The sequence below is a fragment of the Rhizoctonia solani genome, chromosome 6, assembly GCF_016906535.1.
Source record: "Rhizoctonia solani chromosome 6, complete sequence".
Lineage (NCBI taxonomy): Eukaryota > Fungi > Basidiomycota > Agaricomycetes > Cantharellales > Ceratobasidiaceae > Rhizoctonia > Rhizoctonia solani.
This window is the reverse complement of record NC_057375.1, coordinates 12,600-35,091: the sequence shown is the minus strand read 5'-3', so window position 1 is coordinate 35,091 and position 22,492 is coordinate 12,600. Positions and strand designations below refer to the sequence as shown.

At 44.1% G+C, this 22,492-nt stretch overlaps 7 protein-coding genes across 7 annotated transcripts; 5 read left to right on the top strand and 2 right to left on the bottom strand.

The window, feature by feature from the left end:
* Positions 1-2,538: 2,538 nt before the first annotated feature.
* RhiXN_05501 (Helitron helicase-like domain at N-terminus) lies at positions 2,539-6,308 on the top strand (the record flags this gene model as incomplete). The annotated part of the gene is made up of 9 exons (XM_043325317.1): positions 2,539-2,583; positions 2,639-2,698; positions 2,753-2,857; positions 2,914-3,018; positions 3,075-3,137; positions 3,192-3,239; positions 3,910-4,446; positions 4,513-5,322; positions 5,373-6,308. The coding sequence occupies 9 exons, from the start codon at positions 2,539-2,541 to the stop codon at positions 6,306-6,308; spliced, it is 2,709 nt and encodes a 902-aa protein (XP_043180749.1).
* A 584-nt stretch (positions 6,309-6,892) lies between these two features.
* On the top strand, positions 6,893-7,951 carry RhiXN_05500 (Retrotransposable element Tf2 protein; the record flags this gene model as incomplete). Its single annotated transcript, XM_043325316.1, has 3 exons — positions 6,893-7,588; positions 7,665-7,687; positions 7,738-7,951. The coding sequence occupies 3 exons, from the start codon at positions 6,893-6,895 to the stop codon at positions 7,949-7,951; spliced, it is 933 nt and encodes a 310-aa protein (XP_043180748.1).
* Positions 7,952-8,009: 58 nt separating this feature from the next.
* Positions 8,010-8,640, top strand: RhiXN_05499 (uncharacterized protein; the record flags this gene model as incomplete). Its single annotated transcript, XM_043325315.1, has 2 exons — positions 8,010-8,380; positions 8,430-8,640. The coding sequence occupies 2 exons, from the start codon at positions 8,010-8,012 to the stop codon at positions 8,638-8,640; spliced, it is 582 nt and encodes a 193-aa protein (XP_043180747.1).
* Positions 8,641-8,737: 97 nt separating this feature from the next.
* Positions 8,738-9,393, bottom strand: RhiXN_05498 (Retrotransposon-derived protein PEG10; the record flags this gene model as incomplete). The annotated part of the gene is made up of 2 exons (XM_043325314.1): positions 8,738-9,119; positions 9,155-9,393. The coding sequence occupies 2 exons, from the start codon at positions 9,391-9,393 to the stop codon at positions 8,738-8,740; spliced, it is 621 nt and encodes a 206-aa protein (XP_043180746.1).
* A 379-nt stretch (positions 9,394-9,772) lies between these two features.
* On the bottom strand, positions 9,773-10,348 carry RhiXN_05497 (Retrotransposon-derived protein PEG10; the record flags this gene model as incomplete). Its single annotated transcript, XM_043325313.1, has 1 exon — positions 9,773-10,348. The coding sequence occupies one exon, from the start codon at positions 10,346-10,348 to the stop codon at positions 9,773-9,775; it is 576 nt and encodes a 191-aa protein (XP_043180745.1).
* Positions 10,349-12,777: 2,429 nt separating this feature from the next.
* Positions 12,778-13,859, top strand: RhiXN_05496 (uncharacterized protein; the record flags this gene model as incomplete). Its single annotated transcript, XM_043325312.1, has 3 exons — positions 12,778-13,237; positions 13,291-13,490; positions 13,545-13,859. The coding sequence occupies 3 exons, from the start codon at positions 12,778-12,780 to the stop codon at positions 13,857-13,859; spliced, it is 975 nt and encodes a 324-aa protein (XP_043180744.1).
* A 5,404-nt stretch (positions 13,860-19,263) lies between these two features.
* RhiXN_05495 (uncharacterized protein) lies at positions 19,264-19,538 on the top strand (the record flags this gene model as incomplete). The annotated part of the gene is made up of 2 exons (XM_043325311.1): positions 19,264-19,387; positions 19,438-19,538. 2 exons carry the CDS (start codon positions 19,264-19,266, stop codon positions 19,536-19,538), a joined length of 225 nt encoding a protein of 74 aa, XP_043180743.1.
* Between the last annotated feature and the right edge of the window lie 2,954 nt (positions 19,539-22,492).

Genomic DNA, 22,492 nt, shown 5'->3' with positions numbered 1-22,492 from the left:
GCCATGTTAGGGTGAGTCATGTGATCATCTACTGTCCTACTCATGCAGAGTTGCATACTTGGTATGCAATTATCCATTAAAGCAAGGGAAGCTGTGAGAAAGCTGACTAACCTCAGTGACATTATTGATGTTATGGATATGACATTCCTTTTATAATCTGTACTTATTTTATTAATTACACAAGTAATCTTACAGTAAATATATGAGATTAAGATGCAAACTAAGGTTTTCAAGGTCCCTCTATCCAATCACAACCTTTGCAAAACCTATAAGCCTCAGGAATACCCTTAATATGCAATATCTTTAGCATATATGCTGTATTCTCACTCATTTAAATATATATAAATTCAGCTGAGTAGATAAACAGTAACAAGTAATATTTCTCCTATTTGTAGTATTTATTATTCAAGACTCTATCTTGTGGCTACACACAGAAATATTCAGGGTCCCCCCTGTTGCATAGGCAAGTGCTCTGGCGCTTAATCAGCGCTTAAGCGCCGATGCACTAAATGCGCCTTTTCTCCATCACCTGGGCATCCCACACTGCCAAATCGCTTGCGCTCAGGTGCGCCTGTTGGTGCGCTCCAGAACGCTGGGTCAAACTCCCAAAACAGACAACATTTGGCGGAGTTATGTCCTGTTTACTGTAAGTACCCAGTACAATGGTATCCTACCTTTGGGACTGTTTACTCCAAGGATGAAACACTTAGCCTTGGGACACCCAAGGACCCACTCAGGTAAATACTGCCTTAGGGCAAACATTGCCTTGGGGCAAATATTAGGAACTGTTATTGTTTACTATGTACCAAAGTATTGACTCTCCTAAGTGTTTCAGTTGCCACATGTACCTCCTGTACCCCCTCTTGGTATCAATCATGTATATACTTGTTTGTGCACCTTCTCAGGGTATAAAAGGACCCTGTGAAGACGCTTCTAATGCATCCATTTATCCACTCTTATATATTGACATATACACACAAGCCTTTGACAGCTTATCTGTGCATTTACTTTGGTGATTGACTCACTGTAAATAGCATAGGAGGTTATTTGGCGCACTAAGACCATAGGCCAGTCCCAACAGACACAGGGTAACCTATTAGTATACTTACTGCAACCCTGTGCCCCTTGACTGTCACAGTTGTTGAGCTCAACATTGAGTATAGTGCAACAATACTGTAAGGATTGTTGTGATTGAGTGATAGTGTTTCAATCCACCATACCCCCCATATTGTAGATAGCTTTATCTACAATATCTCTTAAATCCTAGATATATTTTAGGTAAACCCCATAAGTCTGAAGTCTTACTTAAGCATCCATAAGTCCTATAGTTTTCAGGCAAATCCTATAAATCCTGTACATTAGTCAGGTAACCCTCTTACCTAAGGTACTATCCCAGAGACCTTAAGTATACATACCCTTAGTCACTTAGGCTTAAGTAACACTAGTCTAAGGTACTATACATAACCAACCACCTGCACTTCATAGTTGGTAGACTATTTGTTAGGAGTTGTTTATTACTGATAAACCTAGCATATATTGTGCATATATTGTGCGCATATATTCTGATATTTAATACTAGTTACTGGTTATTCCCATATACATTCTGTATGTAGTGATTCTTTCTTACTCCTGTACTTACACAACTTTTAACAATTGACAACAAATCAGGGTCCAGCACAGCTTAAGTGCCAAGCCAGCCTGGCAGCCAGGGGGGATCCAGCATGGACACAAAGCATTGTATCAGTGTATATCAGTGTATATAATAAAGTGCCCACATATACTATTAGCAATTAAATAAAAGACTATGTTAGTTTCAAAAGGAGTTGCAAGACAATATACATTTATATCACTTGATAGATAATGGTATAAGTACACTGTGAGAGAAAAAAAGAGGAGAACAATATAAAGTACCTCTATCTCAGCCAATAGTTCACCAATTTGGACAATATTATGCTCATTTGGATGCTAGAGGGGGCGCAAACAAATTATATTAAGGGGCTTAAGCGTCAAAACAGCAGGAGAAAGCTCTCCCCCTGCTAATTGCAAATTTTGGCACATTTGATTAGTGGTCTGATTACCATGTTGTAATCAGACACCCCCAAAAGAAGACTGGGATGTTTTTCACCAAAGGGTGTGGGCCAAAAAATACCCAGGTCCAACCATGTGGGGAGAAGAAGAACAAAATCAATTACAGTGTGGATCAATCAAAATTGCAATCTCCCCATATCAAAACCATTGCAACCAAAATAAAGTGAGCTACACATTAAACAGAGGGCCATTGTTGGGCAATAATTGAAGTAAAAATACAACAAACTTGCAGGCTATTTGTGAATAGGGGTATTACCTTCCAAAATATTTAAGTGTTTTTAGGCACTTTCTCAATAAGAAAATGTGGGTATCATGCAATAGTACTGTGTTGTTTTTGGAGTACTAATCTCATTACTCCATAAGGTCTCAGCCTACTATCCCAGAGAGAAATTGAGCCTAGGCCAGGGGTGAAGACCATGAGCAGCAAGCACAAATCAGTCCCAATGCCCAATGCACTCCTTCCAGCTCCCTACCAGCAGCACAGTTTGGAGTCATGTCTGTAGATCCACCAGCTAGAAATCAAGCATTTGGTAACCATCAATTGGCTCAGCACAGGCAGTTTACATTAGTGGCAGCTCCCAATGCTGAGACTATTCAAAGCAATCCTTTGGTAGGTTGATATAACTATCTCTTTAGTGTCTTGGCTCATACTTATCTTTGTTAGAACCCCCCACCTGGGCCCAGCCATGCAGCTTTGGCTCAGAGGGCAAGGCAAGCAAGGGAGCGTGCAGAGAGGGAAGCAGCTGCTCAGGCAATGCAAGCTCAGCAGGTGAACCAATCAATAGGTAGAAAGGATATGTAAATGGTATTAATAAGAAGTTCCAGCCCCCAAACATAGCCCTGATCCCAGAAGAATTGCTGCCTGCCCCATTGGACCCACCTCAAATCCCAGAAAATCAGCAAGTACCTGTGAACATTGAGGATAATCAAGTGAGCATTAAACCAATTGCCACATAAAATTTTGCCTTACTGACCTTTTGATACAGGAAACCATTAATCAACAACCTCCAGGCAATAATATTGAACAAGGAGTGCATGCCCACCCACAGGTAAGTTGCTTGGCATAGGGAAAATTAGGAAAAGAGTCTTATAAATCTTACTAGCCTAATGAGCAGCCATTACCACCAGCACAGCTAAATGAGGCAGCCCAAGTGCGCACTGCAGCAACAGGAAAATGTGATTGTGTTGTTAGCTGGTTACCTTGCACTGGGCAACATGATTTAGGGCCAATGAATGTTAGATGTCCTAAGTGTCAAGCTTGGCATTGGGATGCTGAGCATCTAAAGGGGAATACAATTACTTTAGTATCAGGCTGTCTCTCAGGGCAGATTGTACTCCCTCCCCCTAGATGTCCACCAAGAGAGCTTTGGGGGCTTTATACAGGGAGGCACCACCTCTCTCAAAACTTCCAAAAAAAACATTCAAGCTCTCAATGCAGCATTGGCAAGGTGCCTGCAGGTCAAGGGCCTTATATCTTCAAAATTGGGGAGGGGGAGGTTTATCACCTTTCTGGGGTGCTTGACAGGGCTCCAGAGGGTCAGCAGCCTCAATATGCCCAACTCTATCTTTATGATTCACATGATGCTGCTAATTCCTGCACAAGGAACCAACATAATGCTGGAATTGACCCAGTATTGATGCGCTTGCTCAATGGGGTGATTCATGAGTCACATGGGTATGCTGCTCTGTATAAGCAAGCATGGCAGAGGATGCAAGAACAATCTGTTCAGACCGTGTCCATTGTTCTTTGCCAGCAGCAGGACACTGAAAGGAGATACAATCTCCCCACCAGTGATCTTGGCTGATAATGCTTTGAACCAGCAGCATGATATTGTGCTGTTCAAGCATGATGGAGGCTTTCAAAGGATGAGCTCATGGAACCCTGCATATGCATGTCTGTATTATGTTCTACTTTTTCCTAAGGGTGAGCATGGGTTCCAGAGACACATACCCATTCAAGGCCAGCAATGGCAGCCTGGCTTGCACCCTCAAGCAGCTCAAAGAGTTGCTCAATTGTATGTAGAAGGGCATGAGCCAGACAATGATGAGGAGGATAATGGCCCAGCTGGCAATCAACAGCAGAGAAGAAGTGTTGTATCAGAAAGAGAGTATTATGCCTATTATCTGTTCAGTTGTGAGGATCCAGATGCTCAAACCCACTATCCTGGTGCCAATGGAACCTTTTCAACCATCTTCCAGGCTGGATGTTTACTCCAACAGTACCTGGTGGATGTCTGGGCCATTGCTGATCAGAGTAGACTGCTTTGGCTATGTAACAACCAATCTTTACTCACAGTGGAGTTGTACAGTGGCCTATGTGATGCACTCTTGAGTGATAACCTCACACATAGAGAACAGGTTGGCTGTTATATTCTCCCATCTTCTTAATATGGCAGCCCACAACGGATGACTGAGAGCTATCAGGATGCCATGGCTATATCCTGTTACCTTGGTGAGCCACAGCTGTTCATCGCAATGACAGCTAATCCAAAGTGGCCAGAGATACATAGTGCTCTGCTGCCAGGTCAAACTTATTCTGACAGGTCAGATCTCATTACCTGGGTCTTTGAGCTGAAGTGCCACCAGTTGATGGAGGATATCACTCAAAAAGGGATTTTTGGGAAATGCATTGCACATGTTCACACCATTGAATTCCAGAAGAGAGGCCTGCCTCACATGCACCTATCAGTATGGTTGGAGTGTGCATCTCACATCCTGGAGCCTGGTAATGTAGATGAGCTTATTTGTGCTGAGCTTCCAATTGCAGAAGGCCCAGGTGCAGACCCTGCCCTATATGCAGTAGTCACTTCTTCCATGTTGCATGGCCCATGTGGTCCTGAGCATCATGCTCCATGCTGGGACAAGGACAAAAAGGCCTGCACAAAGGGCTATTATCCCTTGAAGCAATGGAATGCACAGACTATTATGGTTGCTGACTCATACCCCCTCTACTGGCATAGGGACAATGGTCAAACTTTCAGAAAGGTTATTAGTGGGGTTGAAATTACCTTTGATAATACACATGTTGTTCCCTACAATCCATTCCTGTCCAAAAAGTACACCTGCCATATGAATGTGGAGACATGCTCTGGGATTGGAGCAATCAAATATGTCCTCAAGTATGTGTACAAGGGGGGTGATAGAATATCCATAGAGCTCACCACAAATGCTGAAGGGGATGCACAGCAAGCTCAAAATCTGGATGAGATCAAGACACATTTGGATGCATGCTGGGTATCCCCTATGAAGCACTTTGGTGGCTTTTGAAGTTCTCCCTGCATCAGGAGGTACCCAACATTGTCCATCTACAAGTCCATCTCCCTGAGCAGCAATCAGTTTCCTTCTGTGCAGGCCAATTGATTGAGAATGTGATTTCTGCAGCCAAGGACACTTCTCTCACTGCCTTCTTCAAGTTGAATGCATATAAAAATCAAGAAGTCTGCAGATTTGCAAATGAGTTAGTCTATCAAGAAATTCCAAACAAGTTCACCTGGAATAAGATCACTTGGAAGTTCTCTTTGCAGAGGCTTACACAGAACAATGGGGTTGTCAGGTTCTCCACTGGGGCTATTGGACAGATGTATTTTGTTCCACCAAACAGTGGGGAAAGACTCTACCTTAGAACTCTTCTCACTGTGGTGCATGGCCCCACTTCCTTTGAAAGCCTCTGTACCTTTGAAGGCCAAGTCTTTCCCACTTTCAAAGAGGTTTGCATTGCACAAGGACTACTGGAGAGTGATGAGGAGTGGGCCAAATGTCTTGCAGAAGCTGCCCAGTATAAAACTGGAAGGCACCTGTGCCACCTCTTTGTGGTCACCTTAACTGCTTGCCATCCTATGGACCCAGCACAGCTATGGATTCAGTTCTGCGCTCAAATCTGTGATGATATTAGATACAAACTAAGTCAAGAGCCCTGGAACTGTCCACATGCCTTGGATGAAGATGTTTATGATTTTGGTCTTTACCTGGTTGAAGTTTTAGTCCTTGAGACTGGATCAAATATGCAGGATGTCAATATGCCAACCTGCCAAAAGAATTGGGATCAAATCAACCAAGGACAAAACTGTCTCATCTGGGAGCAGTATGCATTACACAATGCACAGCCTGAGGGGTTGGAGGATCAGCTTCAACAACAGCTTAACAATGAACAGCTTGCTGCCTTCAACCAAGTACTTGCCTCAGTTCAAAATGATCTTGGGGTCACATTCTTCCTTGATTGACCTGCTGGGACTAGCAAAACATTCTTGTACTGGACCTTATGCACTACTGTTTGTGCTCAAGGGAAAATTGTGATATATGTTGCATCCTCTGGACTAGCTGCTCTCCTGCTTCCAGGAGGGAAGACATCACATTCTGTTTTCAAAATCCCAATTGAGATCAAGGAGAACAGTACTTGAAATATCTCAAAGCGCTCAGAACTTGCTGCCCTTATTGCACATACAGATTTAATTATCTGGGATGAAGTACCTATGCAGCATAGATTCTGTGCTGAGGCATCTGACAGCACCTGCAAAGGTATTGCAAATTATCCAGACAAGCCATTTGGAGGTATCACTGTGGCTTTTGGAGAAGACTTCTGCCAGACCTTACCTGTCATCCCTAAGAGAACACCAGAGCAGATTGTTGCAGCATGCCTCAAAGAAGTCTGCCAAGGAAGCAAAGGCCATGTACACAACTATGCTCCCAAGCCGCCTCCTGCCCCCGCAGGTCCCTAGGAAGACATCTCATATGATTTTGTTGTCAAGTTTCCCAAGTGTAAGGGATATATGACAGCATTCTGGTGGTTGTAGACCGCTTCTCAAAGATGATGCACCTGGTTCCCTGCAAAGAAACTTCTACTGCTAAGGATGTCGCTCAGATGTTCTTGGAGCATGTTTGGAAGCTACATGGCACTCCCAAGCGCACTGTGTCTGACAGAGGGACTACATTCAACAAGTTCCTCAAGGCACTCTACAAATCTCTGCAAATCACTCCTAGTTTCTCTACTGCTTATCACCCACAAACTGATGGGCAAACTGAGATCAAGAATCAATGGCTGGAGGCTTACCTACCTCCCTTCATTAATCATTGTCAGTCTGATTGGGTTGTTTGGCTCCCACTGGCTGAATTTGCTCACAACAATGCCAGAAGCAAAGCAACCGGCAAATTGCCCTTTGAGATTGTGTATGGACGTTCTCCTGTCATTTCACCACTCCTGGAGCCCACTGGGTCGCCCATTGCTGATGACAGAGCCAAGCAACTGGCTGAGACTATTCAGGAAGTACAGGCATCAATCAAATGGGCTCAGGAGCGCTACAAACAGGCAGACACAGGGAAACCACCTCTTGAGTTTCAACCAGGAGACAAAGTTAGGCTTCTGGCTTTGAATATCACGTTACAGCGCCCCAACAAAAAGCCAGACCATAGGCAGTATTGCCCTTTCCCTGTCATAGAAAGAGTGGGCTCTCACGCCTATTGCCTGTCTCTCCCTGAGACCATGAAGATCCATGATGTGTTCCATGTCAGCTTATTGTCTGCTTTCAAACAAGACACAGAGTTTGATTGCACATTCACTCCCCTGCTGCCTGTGATCACAGCAGAATGAGAAGAAGAGTATGAAGTAGACAAATTTGTAGATTGGGCAGCAGAAGATGGAATCTGGAAGTACAGGGTCAGATGGAAGGGATATGCACCCCATGAGGACACATGGGAACCAGCCAAGGATCCACAGCATTGCAAGGACAAATTGCGCAACTTCTTTCCTAATTATCCGGATGCCCCGGCCGCTGACAATGCCATCCCTGCAAACGCGCGCAAAGTTAAAAGAGGCAAGATGGTCAAGCAACTCAGCAAGTCCAAAACTGCCCGCTTTGCTACTTCATAAGCTCTCACTGCCAAAACTCGCCCTGCTAAGCTCTACTTGCGCTCCCTACCATCCCAGCATGCCCATCTTCAACTCCATCAACGCCTTGGCCTACAACCCTTGCCTGAACATTGTTTGTTACATCATGAACAGCCCAGAGGAGATGAGAGCACACCTAGAAAGCTCTGCCAACATCATTCACGCTCTGATAAGCGCCAGCAGTTGCAACAAGGTCAGGTTCTTCAAGTGCAACGTGTACAAGCACCCCAAGTGGGGATTCCTCTATTGGCTCGACCCCAGGGGAGAAGAAGGACCAGATACACTGTATGAAAAGCGAGCGTATTGCTGGTGGAACTTCATTGCCTCCCATCCAGGTGCTTTCAGGGATCTGGCACAATGGCATCGCCATGGGTTTGCTACCCCACCCCCACAGTCTCCACACCTCCATCTGTAAGAGAGCTGACCCAGGCAATGTAGAACCTCATCCTGCTTTACCCAGCGGACCCACCAGCCTACACAAGCAGGCCAGCAACGCCAGTGACCCCTCCAGCACGGCCAGACACTCCCAGGCCAACAGAGGTACATGCACCAGCACCCTTGCCCATCCCCCTGTTCTGCAGCATGCCAGACACTTGCTGGACCCCAAGATACTTGTCCCCAGTGAGAGAAACACAATGGGAGCCTCAGAGCTACCTAGGATGGAGCAATAAGGAGATAAGAAGGAATGTGGAAACATTTGGAGGCAATAAGAATGAGGAGCAGACATTGGGGGAGATTCAGGAAGCCTAGACACAGGGCAAGACTTCCTCAGACTTTTCCTGCTTGGGGAAGCGATTCTAGCCCTTCCATTTCTACAGCCTTTCCTGATTCAGGCTTATAACGTTCTATTGTTTTGGGGCACCATGCATTCTTGCAGTCCTCCCATTTGTGAGATTTCTCCCCACACTTGGAGCATTCTCCAGCGTTTCTTCTTGCTTCCTGAACCTTCTTGGAGACATAATCGCTTAAGCGCCCATGAGCAGGGCGTTGTGGTGAGCTGTTGCTGCTGTTGCTGTCTTTTCTTGGCTCCTTGCGCGCTTCAAACAGTGTGTCATCAACTAGACAGGCGGTATAGATAAGCTTGTCCAATGCAGTGATGTTCTTTTGCCAGGTGTACTTGATTAGCTTGCTTCTGACTTCTGCCTTAGTCCTTGACGGAAGGAGGCAATGAGGGCGGGGTCTGACCATTCTAGTTTGTTTGCTATAATCCTAAACTCTGTGGCATAATTGCTTGCTGATTTCAGCTGCTTGAGCTCGCGCAGGCGTTGTTCTGCGATTTGCGCTGCTGCTGGATTGCTCCAGTAGTGCAAGAATGCTGTTTCAAGTGTAATCCAGGATTCCAGAGTTGGCTCATCATCCCCATTTAGCAGCTTCTCTAAGTAGATCTGTCCCCACTTCTTGGGTTGTCCATCTTTTACGCTCATGAGGGCAAAGGAGATTCAATTGTGATCAGAAGGAAAGGAGGAAGCATTGCTGAGGAAGTAGGTTTTGCAATCCAGGATAAATGATTTGGCTGCAGGGCCCTTCTTGCCATCATACTTCTCAGGAGCAGGGATTTTGGATTTCACTTAGGCTGGGCCAAGAGTTTGGGACAGTACCCTGAAGGTTCTCTGAAGTGGGACAGATAGGGCTCTGCCCATGATGGGAGCAATGTTGTGTAGCGTTCTTGCCTCCTTTTCTTCATCTGTTTCTCCTGGTTGAGCTGATAGACACCCTTTGCTTAGGGGACTACTTGCTGCCACTTGAAGTGTGCTTGGGAGGCCTACAGGCGTTGGCCTGATGAAGGGCTGCGCTGGGTTGAGGTCAAGGTGATCCTGGGTGTGGGATTGTCCAGGAGGTGTTTGGGGTTGCTTTAGGTGGTTCTGGTGACTCCAATTCGACCCTTTTTCCTTTTGGGTCAGGCTCATCTTTGATAGGGACTGAGACGTCCTTGTTGCCTAAGCTGCCTGAGCCAGAAGGCTTAGGGGTGTTGTCTATTACTGTGAAGACTCTTCTGGGCGGCGTGTGTGGATCTGTGCTGCTGGGGGCAGTCAGAAGACGCTGAATTGCGCTCTCTACTGCTTGTGTCACATCCTGCAACATGGTTTGTTTCCAAGCATCCAGATGGCTGATAAGATGCCCTGTGTTCTTCTCCAGTAATCTGTGGAACGCTAGGGGTTGAGATCTGCTGCTGGCATTGTTGCCTATGAGATATCTGTGCAGGTGATTGAGTTTTGTAGCATCCTCTTGCTGCCAGAGGATTTCTGGATGGAGTTTGACTCTTGTGCAACTTATAGGTGCGTTGGACGGTCCTTCCAGTGTGGCTGGAGTGATAAGAGGGGATGCCTGCCTTGATGCAAGTGAGGTCATTGACAATTTGCGTAATCTGGCATCTGCCATTGCGTTCAATGCAATCTACACGCAATCTGAGAGGTGTGTTGAGGTAAAAGAGTTCAGGTCTTTCTGAGTCAATGTGAGGGTAGCCTAGTTGGCGGTGTGCAATAACCCAGTGCGCTCCGTAGCAAGGGAAAAGAGAACTGTAAGAAGTAAATGTGGGGATGAGAACCTGAGTGATGTCCAGGTTGGTAGATTGGCTACAGCCAGGAAAGAACAAATCACAATGTCACAACCAAGAATGAAATGACTGCTGTGAGTTATTGAAACAATTCACACAGATGGGAAAGTGGGAAATTGACAAGATGATTTGTTTTGGGGGTTTCCAAGCCAATTCACAGTCTTCTTTCATAACAAAAGATGAAAGGGGGTAAATATAAGGAGAAGGGACGGTATTTGGGCCACACAACTCAGAAGCAAGATAGAACATATGGCTCCAAAGCTCTACACAGTGAACCGGGCTGGTGCACAGCAAGATAAGCAAGATAGAAGCACTGAGAACGGGATAAGTCCAGACCAAGTGCAGGAAGGGGACAAGGAAGTGGGAAGAACATCATTAAGGAAGACAGCAACTGTTCAAACAGATTGGATGGATACAGATAAGTTCCCCAGGCAAATGCACTGGGGGTGAAGGGAGTGACAGGCAATACATAGTCATATCAGTAGGTGAGGCTCATGACAAACATGGAGTTAGCCAATAGCCAGGACATAACACGCCCAGCTGGTATGGCTATCAAAATAAGACAACAAATTGATACAGGGCTTGTTGAAGGGGCTTATATCCATCGCTTTGGACTACACAATATCTATAATATCATTGACCCAATGGAGCCAAAAGCATGCCACAACCCCTAACCAACAAGTGAAAGCCATATCCAAACAATTCATGAGCAAGTCTGCACAATGAGTGAGAAACAGAATCAGGCTGCTCCACTCTACCTCTTAGTTCTCCTGAAGCATTTGACAAAAGAGCTTTAAGAACAGATGCACAAAGCATGTGGGGATGACTCAAACCTGACAATAGTCCCACCTTGACTAGAACTCATCCACCCTAATTCAGTGGAGGAGGACTCATGGCTTCAATCTGGCTTGGGATAAAAAAAGAAGGGGATCTCATGATGTTCTGCACTACCTGGGAGATCCAGAAGATGCAAACCCAGTTAATGAAGATTGTTCATAGACATATATATAGAGTATGATTCTCTGCAAGTTGTAATCAAAGAGTAAGCTCCACGTAGCCATATCTTCTGTAAAGAAGCAGAGGAGGCTACTTGTACAACTGCACCAAATTAGACTAATGTGATCAAGTTACAATCTGGACTTATACTTAGTTGCAATCACACTACCCTATCTCTCACTGCACATCTGGGCTACAGTGAATACCTGATGCTTACTCAGCCCCCAGGCCCATCTTGGGCCAATGTACCTTGTTTAACCATTTCAATAGGTTAGCCTGTCTGTCTTTTTAGCACAACCAGTCTATGAGAAAGATTCTCCCAATTTAACAGAAGACTTTTGAGATTTGGGTATTTACTTGTACTTCACTTTTCAAATGATAATCTATGAAAAGATAAAGGAGGACCCCCAATTATTGTGGAGGAGGCATCATCCAGTTTCCGGACATTGGCGCTTATTTTCAGCCAATCAGCATCAAGAATCCTGGAATCCTGTGATCTGATTGGCTGAAAATAAGCGCCAATGTCCGGAAACTGGATGATGCCTCCTCCACAATAATTGGGGGTCCTGATAAAGGTGCATCATGTGACTGATAGGTATAAGTCACATGCCAATGTTGAAGGCACGTTTTCATTGATTTTCAACCACCACACATATTCCCAAACCCAGAGATCCTCCTGATCAATGTGCTATGTTCTCTTTTGGCAAGCAATCCCCTTGTACCAACCCCTTGCCTGCTGGTGCAAAGAACTTACAACTGTGTTAGTAAGTATGTGTTTCTTACCTTGTAAGTAACCCGTCTGGAATTTCTAACAGAACCCTAGGCAGGAACACAGTTGTAGCTCTTGCATAGGAATAATTAGAACCCAAGCTTGGCATCTTTGAACAACGTACCTGGGCCCAGTGTGAGCTAAGAGAACACAGGCAATTGTTCTCATTGAACAGGAAATAAAGAAGGTTGCTGGTGAACACGGTCAGGCGCAATGACTTCTGCTTGTTTGTTCCTTCTTTTGTTTCATCCTGGGCTCATGCCAGACTTCTCAACCTTGTTGATTGACCTGGATTCCATCCAGAGCAAACCCCAGTCAGGAATTTAGAGCTATCTCTTTCTCCAAGGCTCAGGAGCTGAATCAGTACTACTTAAGCCAAGGGTATAAGTTATGGTTGGTGTCTTTGCTGCTTTCTTCCTTGCAGCATGATTAGCAGGGGTCTGTGTCAGATTTGACTGGAGTGCTTTGACAGAAACTGCCTACTTCAAGATGCCTGGCCCCTTTCACAAGCTTCCAGGACTGTGGCTGTTTGGTCAGTGTGATCTGATCAACCAGCAACTGGCTGAACCAGCCATTTGTGGGACTCCAAAGGTCTATGGACTGGCATCCTTGGACGTTCAGCTCACCAAAGGGTCATTTGTGGTCTCCTGGGAGACTGGGAAAGCAAAATTGAACTACCAGCCTGATGGATTCCTCTACCTGGAGTATTTTACCACAGGCAATCCAGGGAGACCAATATCAGCAGCCAATAGCCCATGCGTGGTCATGGAGGTCTGCTTTTCTCAGAGTCTTGCAGATGCCTTGGACAAGGCAGTTGATTATCTTCACTTCTCAGACAGACAGATTCATGCTGTTATCATTTGCAACATGAAATATAATGATCTGCATAAGAAGCTGGGGTTTCAGGCCAACATAAGCTTATGGATGCGCCCACCCACCAGGAATCCAGGTAAATCTCAAGCTATTGTCTGATTGCTAGGGTTCTGACATTTATATCTCCAGTTGAAGACTTCCCTTTGGATGAATGTCAGTTAGGGCAGGCCAACCACACAATTGAAGCTGACACAGAAGGTTTGGCCAAAAGAGCAGAGAGAATCAGAAGCAAGGGAACAGAAGAGTCTGTCCACCCAGAGCTCTACTTCTCATCATACACCAAAAGTGGTAAGGCCCTGCTCAGCATATGGAACCATAGTGGTTGGCAGGTGTGTATATCTTTCATACGCCAAGTGACAGATAGATATCTCACTCCTAATCAGATCATAATTGATGAAACAAGAGAGGCAGCAGAAGCCTTGCCAAGTGATCCTCAGCTCACAATGAGCTTCTGTGATGTGGTCCAGATATGCAACAAGGCTCTGTCTCACATGCTCTTGGTCCAAGAGCAAATGATTCCCCTGCCATTACAATGGCTTCAGGCTTGGCTTGTGACCCAGCTAGAAAAGGACCACCAAGAGCTGAAGCCAGCACCAGTTGCATGCTCCACAACTTGCCTGGTTTCCTGCATAATTGGGATGACAAGGCAGGTATCACAGCAGGTCTTAGATGCCATCAGGGCATCTATGCAAGGTTGAGGCTGGGAGCCTTGGCCTTGAGCAATGTGTACCAGGGCTTTGCTGCTGCTTTCTTCATTTTTTTTTGAGATATATTATGTATTGTGTGTCCAATTTTTTTTAATCTCATCTATGCTGGGTTACCGTAAATTGGGCTCTTGTGATCACCAGTGTCCATCCACCAGTGGATAGAACTGTATAAGGCATGGGATAGTTTAAGTGCATCAAGAGATTTAGCAACAGGCAACCTTTCACCTGCCCAAGCAAAAGATAGTACAGATGACTGGGAGACATTTGTGCTAGTGAGAGGTTGCAAGAGATTTGTTGGGTGTGCCACCAATGTGATGGCATTTTCAACCCCAGTCTGAACATTAGGTACCATGATTCCAAGTCTTGTATGTAGATCCTCTCTCAAGATGGATCCACCTACACTAATTTCAGCACCCACAGGCCACATTTCATCCATACCAAGCCCCAAAGAGTTTATCCACATACCCCAATTCATAACAGTTCTCACTATTCCTCTCCCTGTCCCCACCCCATATCTTTGCCATCAGTACCCATGCCATCCCCTTTGTTTCCTTCTGCAACATCTAATACATCCTTGATGGTTTTTTCATGCTTAGTCCAGAATACTGATGGTTTGTCTAATGGGATTTGCATGGGTTTAACCTCTCTGGCCTTGGCTAGTGCCTTTGCTTCAGCTTCAGAGAGATTCTTTAACAAGTCCTGACATTGGCTTTTATGATTGCAAGTATCCAACCACTTCATAGTTAGGATACAGTGTAGCTCATTTAAAAGACACAGCCACTACAAAGGCTGTAATATCATTTGCCTGAAAAAGGTTTTCCAGCAAGGGTAAAGAAAGTCTTGTTTGGCAAAGCAATTGATCTGAGACTCCAATCATGAGGAACTTTGTAGTAGACACCACTGGGAGGAGAACCCAATCTTGAATACCATAAGATGCTCCCCAGATGTATCAAATTGCATGTCTTGACTCATTTAGACATCAAGTGCCATTTTGCATACACCTTGATACTCACAGACAAACCTTGACTTTAATATAGTAGGCCATATAAATTGGATAAAACATCATACATCCCTAAGCTTGCCAGCTACTGCCACAAGATCTTAATACACTTGGTACATGGCTGATCCATGAATACCTTTGACATGAGACATGGTTTGAATCTATTGCTCCTAGTCTAACTCTTGTCAGCCCTCTTCATTAGCCTGCCAATTATGCTGAGCTTTAGAAGACAAGGGGCTTCTAAATCAGTGCCTAATGCATCTACTAAGACACCCAGATTTGCCTAGATCCACCCAAGCTGAGACTTAATTTAGTCAATCTCAATGGTGTGTTTTCTTGTTTATCTTTTAGACCTGCATCATTGATTTGAAACTTGACTATATGTCCTTAGTGAGAACAAATGTGTTCATTGATGTCCTCAGCGCACAAGGTTGATTGAACAAGCCCCACTGTCATTGTGGCATGCATGGCTTGACTTGGAAAGGGAGTTTTGGGGCTCTGCTGCTGACCAGAGGTTGACTGAGTAGGAGTTTGAAGAGAAGGTGCGCTCTGAGCATTCATTTTGTTGGCTGAAGGCAATTTAGAGTTTTGGACTGATCTATTGATATGTCAACAAAGAAGACATTACATAGTATCTAAGCCTAACTAGATTTTATTCCAAGCTCCAATGGTGGCTTAGCCTCAAGAAATACTCAAATGAAGTGCTATTTTATGAGCAATAAACATCCTCCCCAAAAACCCACTGGCACTCAGGCATATGCTTTTCAGTGTAGTTGATGATTACTGATTCCAGATCACAGCCATATGTCCTTGCTACTTTCAAGTCAGCAAACTCAGTGAGGCAATCAATGAAAGCATGACAGAGACAATTAAGGCCAAAGTCCATACACTTGGCCTTTGGGGCAATCCAGCAAATAGCCTGCAATGCAGAGCAGTATTCTGTAATGCTACCCCTGGGCTCTTGGATCCAGAGCTGTTGGATTGAATCTTGCTGATTGTGAAGAACTTGATCCCATATCCCAAGCTCTTTGACTTGATTAGCTACTATTGGTAATAGACCAATATATGTAGGCAAAACTTCAAAACAGAGTTGCTGTAGGGTTGGAAGTGGGAGGGTGAACAAAGGTTCATCCAGAAAAAGTGCTGGAGCATGCAGAGATAGAACACAACCCAGCATCCCCATTGTAAGCAACAGAACTTGTAAGCATTCAAGCTGGAGGAAGATTGGCACAGTGCTTTGTTGCAGCAAGCTGTAGAGAATCTCCAAAATTTCCAGCTTAGGATGCTGCACAAGCAGCATAGCAAGACACTGAATGTGCTCTTCATTGCTTGGAATCCAACAAAGCTGAACTTCCATTAGAGCTAGATGATCCCCAAAAGCGTCCAGGGCCTCAATCACGTCTTTGCTAGGCAAGTCATTGAATATGATCTTGGACAGGAATCCACTTGCTTGAATGGATGAAACCAAGAGATCCAGCCATGACCTCAAAATCAAACAGGGCAGTTTATCCTCCCTGCAGCACATATGAAAGGTGAGGGTCTGTAAACAGCTGAAGTATGGGATACTGAACAACCTATATGCTTATACTAAGAGACTAGCAAGGGATGTAGACCAGGGTTATTAAGTCTGCTCTTTTCATTTATGGTAATGTCAACTTCCCAAAATGGAAATCCAATGCCCTATTAGGGCATCAATGTGAGATTTCATATGACATTTTCAAATAGCCTTGATATGTATATGAATCGACTCAGAATCACGTGGTCTCTTAGCAGGATTTCAATATCTAAGCGGATTACATAACCTGTCAAATGTCAATATGGACCCTGTCACGTGATATATATGTCAAAAAATCCGGAATTGATGGATTCTCTAGTAGAATTTAAATTTCAGGGTAGATTATGAAGCAGGACTCAAGTGTAGGGGTTATTGTATGAAAAAGCACCTGAATTTTGGAGAAGAACCAGGATACTGCTTTTTCCTGTGATCCAAATTGCATAGGACTTTGACAGTGCAGTCTACTACACCCTTTACACCTACTGTCAAATTTTGGTGCAATTCTGTTGAGGTGAAAAATAATTGATTTTTGAGAGATTCATGATAGCAGCATTGAGGACTGATCAGCAAACTACTGGTCAGTTGAAAAACCCCCATCCTTTTCCTTAATGATGTGAGTGCCACCTGTTCATGTCATACAGATCCCAATGGCTTCAAGTCCTGTACTCATAGCTTCAGTATTGCCTACTATAGGGGTCTGGCTCAAGGGGGAGCTGAGCAGAACCTTGAATCAAATCGCATTTTTCCGCCCAAACCTATTAGATAACCTGCCCTGAAAATAGAATTTCACTACCAGACCACGTAATTCCACATTGATCCACACACATATCAAGCCAATTTGAAATCATTTGTTAGAATTCATGTCTTCAATTTTTTGCATAAAACTGCTGTTATGTGCAAGGATCTATTAGCTAAGCAACCGTGAAAATGAAATTCCACTAATAAACCACGTGATTCTGCGTCAATCCATATACATATCATGGCAATTTGAAAACATCAATCAAATTTGTGTACTAATGGCCAAACAGAGCATGCACCTTCCATTTTTGGAAGTTGAGACTTCCATAAATGGAAAGAGGGGGTTTGATTACCCCATATAGTGCAGTTTCAAAGATAGATATAGTGTGTGAGAGGAGAAAATGAGAAATGAAGTAAATTTAGTGCATTTTTCAGAAGTTGCCCACTTCAACAAAATGCACTAAATTTACTTTCACAAATTGTGACTAGATTTGCCACCATGGCTGCCCCATCCCCACACTTATGTCCTCTACTCAAGTTAGCCTTTAAGGCACCTGTATGTTGGTTTGCCAGCTCCTTCTTTCTGCCCATGCTACATGTCTCTGTGTGCTTTGTGTGTATTGTCTACATGATTCCCTCTCTGTGTTTTTCCTTGTAGATTTCTGTGGTTTGGCTTCTACAAGCAGTTTGCCTTAATTGACATGTAGCTCTCATGCTTTCTATGTATGTGGGCATTTATTAAAAAAAGAAGAAGAAAAAGAATTGCCACATGAGGGGCAGCACATATAATCAAGAACAATGAACTAACACTGCACACCCCCTACATTGCATCACATGCAAACACCACTGCCATAAACCCATGTACATCTCTCCACCCTTCCTCTTGCATGGTCCATCAACTCCAGGTCCAGACAACAGTTGGCCAGTTCCATTGTTACCAATTGATTGAACATGGCAAGGTGCTCAACAAAGGCATGCAACCAGTATCCAAGTGGGAGGTTCAAATGCATTGTATTCAGGCCAATTTTGAGAATATTCTCTAGTGCTGCACAGTATGCTTCTTTGTTGTCACTAGAGTACTGCTCTGGATCACTACCAATAAAAAATGTATCTGGGCTAGAAACAGTGAGTTCTTGTAACTTGTTGGCCAATGTAGGTAAGCCCTTGATGTATTCAGGAGGGGCACCAAGAGAAAGCTGTTGTAGTGCCAGAAATTTGAGCCAAGCTAAAGGTTGGTCTGTTTACTACAGCATATTTTCTGGAGGATTGTCATGTTCCCCAATCCCTGTTGTCAGAGTTAGGACCTGCAAGCAAGGGAGTTGACAGAAGAGTGAAAGGGAGCTGTGTTGCAGCAGCTTGTGCAGGACTGTGATGTTATGGAATGGATAATTTAGACATATGCACCCCTAATTGCCAATAGTGAATAGTGCAAATTAGAGTAGTCAGTCATACTTGCTCTGTCCAAGTATGGGCATGCACATTACTATATTTGGAAACTGGCAGTGCTACAAGACATTTTATACTTTATTTCCTCATTGCACTTGCATATATACACATTTGATCATGCAAAGTGATCATACTTTTATTTCTATGATTTATAGTATTTTTAGTACCATACATTTATATGCAGGAACAGTACTTACAGAGCATAGAACAAGTGCAAGTAAGCATGGAAGCACCAGCACTTAGTAACTGCAAATAAGTGCCAAAGGTTGGCAGGGCATGCCAATGCCAATATCTTGGTGGGAAATAGACATGTTATTATGTAGACAAATACCAATAGGTCAGAGGCACCAGCATCTTGCTTCTCAAAAAGGAATTGTCTGATTCTGACCAATATTGATGGTTGTAGAGGGAAAAGTCTTGGAAACCTTTTGGAAATATTGTGTTTTTACTGAAACCACTGATCTGTTTGCTGTCATACTTGGAGCTTATGTATATATAGCACATATGCATGCGCCCACAAATTTATAGCCCAATTGGTGATGGCAACCTGAGACCAAGTTTGCTGTCTGCCGGACAGTCTCAGGGTGCATTATGTTGAACCTGGATGATCTCCCTGGTTTCTGCATTTTAGATTCTCATAATTTGTATATAGACCCATGTACCAAGTGATGACCTACTGGCAAACTCTCAGGAAGATTGGCAATGGTCACCCTTGGGCCAAGTTTACTGTCTGCTGGACAGTCTCAGGGTCCATTATGTTGAACCTGGACAATCTCCCTGGTTTCTGCATTTTATGTGCTCATTTTCTGTATCTAGACCTTTGTGTTTAGTAATCACCTACTGGAAAACTCTCAGGAAGATTGGTGGTGGTCACCCTTGGGCCAAGTTTACTGTCCACTGGACAGTCTCAGGGTCCATAATGTTAAACTAGACTATCTCCCTGGTTTCTTTATCTTATATCCTCATTCTCTGTGTATAGACCTATATATCAGGTACTAAATCTACTAGCAAACTCTCAAAAAGATTGGTGATAGCAACCTGAGACCAAGTTCACTGCCTGCTGGGCAGTCATGGGTGTCCTGGACATGGTCACATGACCAGTACAAGTGGTTGCATGCTGGCCCAAGCCCAAATTTGGGGGGTAGCAGGTGTAATCATGGGTTGTCAGCAGAGGAATAATAGGGCTCTATGGCTTAGTGGTCAAGCTGGTTCAATCCTGGCTAGTTCTATTTTCCTCTGTTTATGACAATGGGTCCATGTCATAAAGTTCACATACCTTAGTTTGGTGGTTTTTGTCTAATATTAGTTGCAATACTTCCTTTATATATACTTATGGCTATAAATCACAGGCATCCAGCTTGATCACTGTTGGTGGTAATGGGTGTCACTTGTAAAAACATGCAGCCAGGTAGTTTTTCTGACTTCAGCTGCCATTTTGCTCATTGCTGGTATATTGTATATCCCCAGAATGTAAGGAGCACGTGACCCCGGGACACGGCCCCAAGGCCCCCAAACCTTACACACTATAAAGAGAAATCAAATACATAATATATTTCATACCGCAGTAACAAACAAGCCCGCAGTAGCTGCGGACGTTAATGATAAGATATAATGAAATAAAGCCTTAGCACAAGTGCTAGGCCAAGAATCGGAATAAGACTGAATGATACCACACGCAGGTATATGCGACAGCAGAATACCCGTGTTGAAAACATATAAAAAGACCTATCAATAGTTAGCATGTAGACTCACAACTTTGTACTTTAATACTTTTAATTTGATTGACTTCAATAGCCAACTTGCTTGACTCTAAACTCTGGTTTACTATTGTCTCACTCGTATTGATTCACGCAAGGTTGTTTATTACATTTGATTACTAACATTACAGTTACCGTACAAATTCTACAACCTTACACAGAAAGGTTGGGCAAAAAAAATGGATAGAAGTGGGAGAGGTCAACCTTATTCTGCCATGCACTTCTTCATCACTCCAGAGATGCATTACTGGTTTTACAATCCAGAAAGCTGCAAGTAGTTCATGTTTCTTGCATTTGACACATATCACTGTCTGATCATCTGTTATGACTGGGATTGTCATTTATTTTGCATCCAACAGGCACATAAGTTAGGTTAGGTTATTACAAAGTAGTAGGTTGGTGTAGGGTGACCCAAGCTACACTGCAGGGTGACCCAAGCTACACTGCAGGGTGAACTGTGATATGGCACAGGGTGGGAACCAGGTGGACACAACCCACATATGGTGTGAGGGTGGATTATAGGGGAAGCATCAGCCCTTCTACAAAAAGTTGCGTACTTTACACACAGCAATACCACCATCCCAAGTTAGGGTGAGTCATGTGACAACTGACCACCCATGCCACACAGAATTGCGTACAACATGCAGAAGCATAGCACCATGGCCAATGTTAGGGTGAATCACATGACCACCCACCACTCCACTCATGCATAGTTGCATACTTGGTATGGAACTATACTGCATGCAATATGTTAGGGTGAATCACGTGACCACCTACCACTCTACTCATGCAGAGTTGCGTACTTGGTATGCAACTATACCACCCACAGTTACATTAGGGTGAGTCACATGACCACCCACCACTCTACTCATGCAGAGTTGAGTACTTGGTACGCAACCATACCACCCATAGTCATGTCAGGGTGAGTCACATGACCATCCACCACTCTACTCATGCAGAGTTGCATACTTGGTACGCAACCATACCACCCACAGTTACATTAGGGTGAGTCACATGACCACCCACCACTCTACTCATGCAGAGTTGCGTACCAAGTACGCAACTATACCACCCACAGTCATGTTAGGGTGAGTCACATGACCACCCACCACTCTACTCATGCAGAGTTGCGTACTTGGTATGCAACTATACCACCCACAGTTACATTAGGGTGAGTCACATGACCACCCACCACTCTACTCATGCAGAGTTGCGTACTTGGTACGCAACCATACCACCCACAGTTACATTAGGGTGAGTCACATGACCACCCACCACTCTACTCATGCAGAGTTGCGTACCAAGTACGCAACTATACCACCCACAGTCATGTTAGGGTGAGTCACATGACCACCCACCACTCTACTCATGCAGAGTTGCGTACTTGGTATGCAACCATACCACCCACAGTTATATTAGGGTGAATCACATGACCACCCACCACTCTACTCATGCAGAGTTGCGTACTTGGTACGCAACCATACCACCCACAGTTACATTAGGGTGAGTCACATGACCACCCACCACTCTACTCATGCAGAGTTGCATACCAAGTACGCAACCATACCACCCACAGTTACATTAGGGTGAGTCACATGACCACCCACCACTCTACTCAGGCAGAGTTGCACACAATGTACACTACCACACCTACCACGCCACATAAACATGATAATGTAACAACATAATAAAATCTTAAAATAATTTAGCACATATTCCATAGTCAGGGTGAACATACTATAAGCTTCACTCCTCACTCAATACTGTGTACAGTGCATGCAACTATACCAATCACCTCTAGGTTAGAGTGAGTTGCATAATCACTTACTACCCTCTTACTCATAGTTGCGTACAATGTACACTATCATACCACCCTCTGTAGAACTATGGTAAGTCACATGACTATATACACCCTGCCAACCCAAAGTTGTATAAAACAACAACAACAACAACAACAATAACAATAACAATAACAATAACAACAACATTTACACAACCATTCCCACCACACCATGTAACAGCAATAAGAACATAAAAGCATAATAACATGATCAAAGAATGTAACAGAATATACCATGTACCAATAAGCTAGAGAGTATCAACTTACAGGTATCATCCCTCTCAAACA